The 9,032-nt window shown below is 37.0% G+C and overlaps 1 protein-coding gene across 1 annotated transcript; it reads right to left on the reverse strand.

The window, feature by feature from the left end:
- Positions 1-6,528: 6,528 nt before the first annotated feature.
- Positions 6,529-8,443, reverse strand: LOC149200767 (cyclin-dependent kinase F-1-like). The gene is made up of 3 exons (XM_089399636.1): positions 7,843-8,443; positions 7,343-7,378; positions 6,529-7,299 (listed from the first exon to the last, which is right to left on the reverse strand). The coding sequence occupies exons 1-3, from the start codon at positions 8,338-8,340 to the stop codon at positions 6,529-6,531; spliced, it is 1,305 nt and encodes a 434-aa protein (XP_089255762.1). The 5' UTR covers positions 8,341-8,443.
- Positions 8,444-9,032: the final 589 nt, after the last annotated feature.

The following is a 9,032-nucleotide window of genomic DNA, read 5'->3' on the forward strand; positions in this document are numbered from 1 at the left end:
AAGACGGGCTTGTAAGTTAACTAAACCAACTACTTTATATGAGAGAACAAAACTTAATTGAGAGACATAACGATCTATGCGGCTCCCAGGTTGATCAATTTCAGACATATTTCAGGTTGAGACATGGCAGGTTGTTGAGACATATTCCAGGTTGAGACATTCTTTTTGAGATAAAGTACATCAAGACTATAAATTCCATTCTATTTTGAGAATTCTTAGCCTCATAAATATTACATGGTCTCCATGGTTTTCAGTGGCCGTAAAGAAAAATATGATGTTCTGTTATTATGAATAGGTCACAGAGGGACAATATATGCAAATGGGCAAAGGAGAAATACAAGTGCCATGCTTGCGAAATACAGTCTATTGGACATTCAAATCATACTCTGGATCGATTGATTATCTTGTTATGTAAAGACAAGTGAATTGGTGAAAAAACTGACCAATGTAGGACGATACACCAGCGATGGCACAAGCCAGCAGAAGCAATGCAGAGAAGACTAGTATAGCAAAGCAGTAGAGAACTCTGAAACGGCTCAGGAACTGTTGCTGCTGCCTTGAATTAAATCTCAGTTGCCTGGTCCTCATGATGATGATCCTTTGGCACGGGATCAAATCCATCCACCACCACTTGATTGTTATAAATACACAGCTCAACTAATCTGAAAAAACAAAAAGCCCTAATCCCTAAGCCTGCTGCAAATCTCTCTGAGGGCGAAGATTAATGTGACCCCAAGGGCCCATTACCATCTCTGTTCTCCTCCTTCGCGAGAGTTTTCACATGAAAAATTGAAGTGGGAATTAAATGGGGAGATCCATTGCCACAGAGCAGAGAAAACTATTCATTAATCAGCGTTACAAAGCATTTGATCATGGTAATTAGGTTCTGTGGATGAAAAAAACATTTGGGAATAGTAAGATGCAATGGGAATTTAAGAAGAAAAATTGTTCTGATAAAGGTATGGTGGGTTCTGACCAGGGCCAACAGGTCCTGGCAATATAAATGCTAGGTTGTTGAGACATATTGCAGATTGAGACATGGCAGGTTGTTGAGACATATTGCAGGTTGAGACATTCTTTTTGAGATAAAGTACATCAAGACTATAAATGCAATTTTGTTTTGAGAATTCTTAGTCTCATAAATCTTACATGGTCTCCATGCTTTTCAGTGGACATAAAGAAAAATATGAACTACACAATTTACATTTAGGATCCGACTTCAAATAACACACAAAAGTAAAGATCAGGCTTTGGCAGTAATGACGACGAGTAGATTAAGCCATTAAATTACAAAAAATTGTCTCTGGATAATAAATATTACTGCTCGATGATGAAAGTATTACAACTTTGAAGAGTTAGAGGCATATTGTTATGGAGGATGATCATATACTTAGGGCATATTTCTGACTAATGATTGATCCACATACATGGTGGACCATTTTTTTGTTGAAATTTATGATTAAATGGATTGAAATTGTAGAGCCTAATTGGCACTGATGGACTCAGTGACAAATATCTACTTCACCTTGATTATGCACTGTTGGTTTCATATGCAATTTCATGGAACAAACAAACAATTTGATTAAAACTGTAGATTGTGATGGTATAGTTGGATTCAGCAATAAACATATACTGCACCCTAATTTCTGCAAGATCATGAAAATAAACAAATAATTTGGTTGTAATTGTATTTGTAGATTTTGATAGCATAGAAGGATTCAGTAACAAACAACTTACTGCAGCTGAATTATGCCAGTTGTGACATACAATTTTCTCAATCAAAGAAACAAGAATATTTTTAGAAATGAGGGCCAAGGTCGCTATTAAATGCACATTCTACATAACAAATAGGTAGAGCCAATGTCTTTAAATGAGATTTTTTGGAGTTTCCTAGTGAAAACATTTGTGGCCAAATCTTGATTTGTGTTGTTTAAACTGGTTTTTTAATTGCATATATAGATTCTGCACCCTCAAAAATCTCTGGGGCACTTTCTTTGTGAAGAGTTCACCTCGACAGCTTGTGATTTCAATGAATCCCTAGCAGATTTTAGACAAATTTAATCAGAAAACTTTTCAAAAAATCACATTTAAAAACTATTAGAATCTAAAAATATCTTGCAATCCTAAAAATAAGAGCAAGTTCAAACCATTAACCTTGCTATTATTTGCCAGATTCCTGAATATATAAAAATGCCCATGGTTGCCCCTATAAACAACATTTTCTCACCTGAAAACAAAGCACTGCTATCAAAGAGAGGGGAGACTGCAGGAATCACAAACAAACGAAAGAGACTGTTAAAAATTGTTGCTTGTTGCAGATTCTATTTCTTTCTTTCTTGCAGTTACAGTATCTATCCTTACCTTTGAGTATATTGGCTATGAGATAAGAAGTGAAGAGAAGCAGAGGACACCATTAAAGCAGCAGTAGCAGAGGAGGTTTTGACTGGGGCGATCTGGGAACACGTCCACATTACTCTAAACTCTTGATCTCTCCATTAGTCCTGTGAATGTGTTGCAAGGTCACCCCAGTCGAGCGTGCTCTGTCTCATTTATTCATGTGAGCCCAATATGTAGGGGAAACCTTTTCTGAAACTGAGAGTCAATGAATGTCTGTAATTTATAATTTATTGAAATGAGATTGATAGAGAAGGAGAAAGGAACCGAAATCTGGTAGTACAAGCAGTACACGTGAAGTGTAGAGATGGCCCTAAGATTTATGTTGAGTTAGGTCAAAATTAGATGGTTTCACACACTGTCGGTGGAAGCAATGAAAGGGCTTAATATCCTCCATATTTAGGTTGAAAGGACAGCGCCACGATGGGAGGTCAGTATGAAATTGCAATGTATGGAATGTGCTCCAGTACTATTTTTACCAGAAAAAAAATTGAATAGTACACAAAATAATACTTTGTTATAATAATAGAATGAATTCAAGTATAGTAAAGTTTGAAGGTGTCAAATCCAATGTGAATGCTGACGTGTCTATGAGACTCAGTTAATACAGTGACTATTGAGACTATGACATTAGCCAGGGACTTGGACACCAAAACTAGTTTCTGGCCTGATAAATCTTTTGTTCACGAATGATATGTTATAAATCATATACACTTCACAACTTGCTTGACCACGGTAAGATAAGCACCGTACCTCCCTAATGTATAAAATAAGACTGATAAGCAGGAGGAGGGGCAGGCAGTCCACTGCCAAAGTAATGGTTGTTGTAATTAGTAGAGGAATTGTAAGAACCGTACTCTAATATTTCTGATTTTGAGTCTGAGTCAGTAAAGAAAAATGCTCAAATGTAACTATGTGCTTGTTCAGCAACCATGATGTCATGGTGACTTGGGAGCTCCACAGGCAATTTGTGAATTTCCAACCATTACATTAACCCACTTGCAACTTCTCTCAGTAATTCTTTCCTCGCATCTCTATTAGATACTTAATAGACATTTTAACATGGGATAATGTCTAAAACACAGGGAGAACATCAAGGTCTACAATGGAATTTATTGTGAGTATTAAAATGTTTAGATATTTGTTTTCAGATATTCTAATATAATCCCAATGCAGCAGAGTGAGGTACAAATGTTGGAGAATTCCTAAAACAAAAAATACTTGTGCCATTTTGACTTCTTTTGAAGTTGAAAATTCTTCAGAGAAATAGTCCCAACAGCAATGACCACGGAACTACAAATAACCATGACTGTCAAAAAGCAATAAATTAGATGTGACAAGATTATACACACAATAATCCCAAAATAGGGACATCCAGTTATGCCACTGCAGTAAGATCACTTGAAATATCACATAGAAAACAACAACAAACCAAAGATGGCCCATGTGGCATGGCACTGAAACAAAGCCTTTATAAACCAATTGTATAAAATGGTTTTTGGAAATGCTTGAGACCACTCAAAGCAATGATGGGACTGCACAAAGGAAGTTTGTGCAAAGAGGCTATCACATCAACCCAGGAATTTGCGTGAAAAGCAATTATATTCCTCCTCCCTTACAGTGACTATTGAGAAAGTTCCAAGAAAGTTACTATCAGTATTCAAAGGAATAAGAAACTTTACTCTGTTTTTTCTGGGGTTCAAAGAAAACTGAAGAGTTCAGAACCTTCTTTATAGTTTCTCTCACAACAAAGAAATAAGCATCGTACCTACCTAATGTATAAAAGAAGACTGATAAGCTGGACGAGGGGCAGGCAGTCCACTGACAAAGTGCTGGTTGCTCTAATTAGTAGAGGAGCTGTAAGAACCGGAACCATTTAAAACATTAAACATTATATAGTGAAAAGAAAATATTCCTCGTCCCTTACAGGTTTTATGGGGCCTAATAAGATCAGAACTTGAAGGAGGTTGAGTGCCTCAGCATGTGTCAAACAATAGATCTGACGGCTACGATGAGGACAGAAAATCATTTGGGGGAGTTTATTTCAAAGGGAAATGCCTTACGGCGTAATAAAGAGATAAACTCCGTTGTAATAGATGCACTAGCTATTCATCAATAATTATTAATAACATATTGTATCTTCCTTTGAGCTCAATTATGTGACTCAACCCCATCTAATTTCATCATTTAGTGATCTGGCTCATTTTGTAATACATGATGCCATACAAATTTAGGTCTGTGTTTTCAAGTTTTGTAAGCCCAACAACAACAACAAAGGTTGCAATTTATATAAGGACCACTCAAGGAGTGTCGAGAATGCAAGGACATAATAATACTGATTCGGAAATGAAAGCCATGTTAGAATGAAGCATGGCATGATTAGCATGTGCCACATCATCAAGATGACATCAACAAAATTAACTGAATATGCGGACAATTAGATTTCACGACGTCACAATGATAACATTAGCACAGCAGGTTTAAAACAACAGGTGGCGGCTCCAAAAGGCACCACATACATCTTAGGAGGTAAGCTAAATGGTCTTTTCAATAAAAAAAAAAATAGCAATAAATTTTGCCTTTTCAAATTCCACTAGGTCCTATAAAATTTTTGAGGCCAATTAGCTAAGAAGTTCTATTTTTTTTGTGTTCATGTCTAATGATAACCCTAAGCTAATTTTATGTTATTCCAGGGCCATTGAACCCATTGGATTTATGGGCTCATGTCTTCAAGCTGTAAAACTCCTCTAACAGACCCAACAACAAACCAAAGACAAATTCAAAGCAACAGGTTGGATGGATTTATGAATAATAATGCAAGGACTACACATAATGAAATCCATTGAGGCACAGGAGCCTGGCACATCATGCATTTTAGGACCAATTAGAGGATGCAACATGTTCAAGGCAAACAGAGGAGGATTGCCACTGATCCTAAATTTAGGAGCGCCTTATCACCATTAAATCACCTAAATGAGAAGCTGTTATTTACAGTAGTCCTATTATAATGATCAGTCATAGGTATAAATGTTATTTCATTAAGATGAAAGGCAAAACAATAATATAATTTATTAATTTCTCAGCCAACATTTTTGTATTATTCAGAAGTCTTAAAGTTATTTACTTATTCTGGATTCGGACACCCTTTAGGGCATATGATAACTATTTTTTAATGATATCTTTTATAACAGCTGCGGTTTTCTTAAATTAATTGCATCCCCATATGCCAGGTCCCAGGTCACACAACAAAATGCAAATCTTCATAACTATAATTCAAGCATCAGAATAGAAAGTCATCTCTAAATTTGCATTTTCTGTATAGTGTATATGAAGATTTTGCCCTGGAGCCTGGCACATCATGCATTTTGGGACCAATTAGAGGATGCAACATGTTCAAGGCAAACAGAGGAGGATTCCCACTGATCCTAAATTTAGGAGCGCCTTATCACCATTAAATCACCTAAATGACAAGTTGTTATTTACAATAGCCCTGCTGTTATAATGATCAGTCATAGGTCTAAATGTTATTTCATTGAGATGAAAGGCACAACAATAATATAATTTATTAATTTCTCAGCCAACATTTTAGTGTTATTCAAGAGTCTTAAAGTTACTTATTTATTTTGAATTCGGACACCCTTTAGGGCATATGATAACTGTTTTTTTATGATACCTTTTATAATAGCAGTAGTTTTCTTAAATTAATTGCATCTCCACATGCGAGGTCCCAGGTCACACAACAAAACGCATTTCTTCATAACTATAATTCAAGCATCAGAATAGAAAGTCATCTCTAAATTTGAATTTTCTGTATTGTGTATAAAGATTTTGCGGTCACAATGATCATTAGTACAAAGTGAAAAGAAAGAATCTGGAGTTGGTCTTTGCAGAGAAATTTATTCTCAAACATGCAGTCACTATTTTGAGCAAGTATAAGACAATTCTACAAATTTAACAGTAGGTTCATGGCTATAATGTTTCTCACCCTGTGACAGCAATACATCAGTAATCATAATGATTACTTTACTGTCGTGGTGAATGCTTGAAGACATGCAGCCCCCAAAGCTAATTTAGAATACTAATCCATATAAAAGGCAATTTGAGGAAGATGAAACATGATCATCCAATTAGAGTTTATGAAAATTTAATGCAGAAACCATCACTTGAGTGAGCGACATTGAACTCATCAATGTTTTCCAAGTCAGAATCTGCTTCCATATCCTTCCATTTTGCCCAATCCTCTGAAAAATTGTTTTCTTCCCTCAGAGGTGAGGGAACTCTCAATTCATGGGTGAGGACAGGATAAGGATCCTCAACAAAATACTTATTCTCAAGTACCTCTTTATCATTTAGCCTAGTTGCAGGGTCATAGCAAACAAGTCTTTCCAAAATACAAAACACACTATTTGAGCAATTGGGGACATGGTTCTTTAGACCAACGGGGCTTCCATCACCAGGAAAACAAAGTTTCCTATAATCAGGAAGATTGGAGCATCCAGGCCAATTTTCTTCTTTTGGAGTCCCAAGAACTTTAACCAACCTGCTAAGTTGATCAATGTCTGAAGTCCCAGAAAAGAGAGGTTCTAAAATCAAGAGCTCCCCCGGAATGCAACCTAACGACCACAAATCAATTTCTTTTCCATAGATCATTGCTCCATAGAGAAACTCTGGAGCTTTGTACCATCGAGTCCCAACACCAGATGTGAATCCCTGCATCACCATATCACCTTCATTTTTCCAGCTCAAATCCAAATTCACAGTTTCTGCCATATCATCAAAATTAGTTTCAACTGCAGTGGATGAATCCTCCTCCCCTTCATTCTGCACTCCCTTAACACTATCATCTTCCTCCATCAACCTTTCTCCTGGGGCATCAGCAACGATATCCTCTTGAGGAAGCTCATACTCTACTTCATAGATCGCCCTCTTGAGGAAGCTCATACTCTACTTCATAGATCGCTTCAGGCTCTTCAAGTATCCTTGCCTGCAAGTATTGATTTTCGAATTCAGAGATCACTAAGTTATTGAATGTTCAGGCATCCTACTGACGAAGAATCACTAAACTTTAAGCACTATTCAGTTTCAATTTGGGCAACTATTAACCTTGCGCTTCTATGCAACATTTGCTCGAATAGTTATAATAAAAGGCAAAATCAATTCATTTATCTAGTTTCCAAAGCGCTTTGAATCAGTCAAAATTTTCAAGATTTTAGATTGAACTTTTCACGTGTGAGATTTGTTAACATTTTGAACTACTACGAAGATGCAGTTAACCATAAACAGGCTTTCAGCATATTTTAAAATATTAAAAACATGAAATGGGAAACAGAACAGAATGTACGAACACTTCAAGAAATAGGGTCAAACAGAGCTGGAGGATTGAAGGTGATAAGAAAAAAAACACAGAAGAGGCAGCAGATGGCAAGCCACTAAATCATCTATACTTACCTGTCCAAAATCAGCGAGCTTGAGAATTCCATCAGCCGAAATGAGCAGATTAGAGGGCTTTAGGTCACGATGGATAACCCAATTGGCATGGCAGTCAGCCAGCCCTTGCAAGATCTGAATCATCCAGGCCTTAACCTCGGCCTCAGGAATACCATTTTCTCCCTTATTCTTAGCAGACTTAATGATAGAATAGAGATCGGAAGTTAGAAACTCGAAAACCAGAACTGCGTCTTCATTTTCTCTCCAAAACCACTCATAGAGCCTCACAACATTGGGGCACCCACAAAGCCTCTGCAGCGCCTCAATCTCTCTCCAAGAGCTTTGATAGTCATGCACCTCCTTAAGGGCTACTATTAAACCGTCCTCCTTTCTCCGCCCTCTGTACACATCCGAATAAGTTCCGCTGCCGACCCTCTCTAGAATCTCGTAACAGGCACATATTTCTTTGTTGTCGTGGAGACTCCAGCTGCTCTGCACATTGTCCTCCATGTTTTGCATTCCTCAAATCTCCGGAAGACCTGTTCCCATCAAATCTTTTCGAGATTTTAACTCTCAAAACCCGCCCATCAAATCTTTTCGAGGTATTCAAGTCTCAAAACCCTGAAACACTAAAACCCTATGGAGAAATCCCAAATTCCATGGTCCGGAGAACATGGCCAGTGTTTATATATCCCAAATTCCTCAATTCAAACCAACCTTCATAAGCCTGGAGAGTTTCATTTTCCCTCAGAACAAAGTAGACCGAATCAAATATATTTAACATCTGAGCAGCCTTATAGATCAAACACGAACAAGAAATGCAGGAGTTATGACCGAACCGACCCTCCTCTGCAGCAACTCCGCCCTCCTCTCCTCTGCATCAAACGCAAATATCCGCGCGCAGGATGGGTTCATTCGGTAGGTATTATAACTGATACATTAACCCTTTTTTAAGGTTTTTTAATGTTTTATTACATTTTTTATTAAATTAGACCGCTGATTTCTGTTCAACCATCTAACAATAATCCGACGGCTACTATTAGGACAGAAAAGCATTTTGTGGGGTTTATTTCAAAGGGAAACGCCTTCCGGCGTAAATATATAAGCAATTGACCTTAAAATATTTTACCTAACATATATATTTATGAAACAAATTAAAATGATTTTTTATTATTAACATATATTTTTGAATATATGTCGATATTAATTAG

Source organism: Pinus tabuliformis, chromosome 2_1 (genome assembly GCF_031772625.1).
Source record: "Pinus tabuliformis cultivar Carrire ecotype Pingquan chromosome 2_1, CPIR1, whole genome shotgun sequence".
Lineage (NCBI taxonomy): Eukaryota > Viridiplantae > Streptophyta > Pinopsida > Pinales > Pinaceae > Pinus > Pinus tabuliformis.

Bases quoted from the DNA above. Each gene is read 5' to 3' on its own strand.
- LOC149200767 (XM_089399636.1), bottom strand. From the start codon at position 8,340: ATGCAAAACATGGAGGACAATGTGCAGAGCAGCTGGAGTCTCCACGAC. The intron at 7,379-7,842 runs GTAAGTATAGAT...CAATACTTGCAG, and splicing joins AGCTCGCTGATTTTGGACAG to GCAAGGATACTTGAAGAGCC. The intron at 7,300-7,342 runs GTAGAGTATGAG...TATGAAGTAGAG, and splicing joins AGCCTGAAGCGATCTATGAA to TATGAGCTTCCTCAAGAGGA.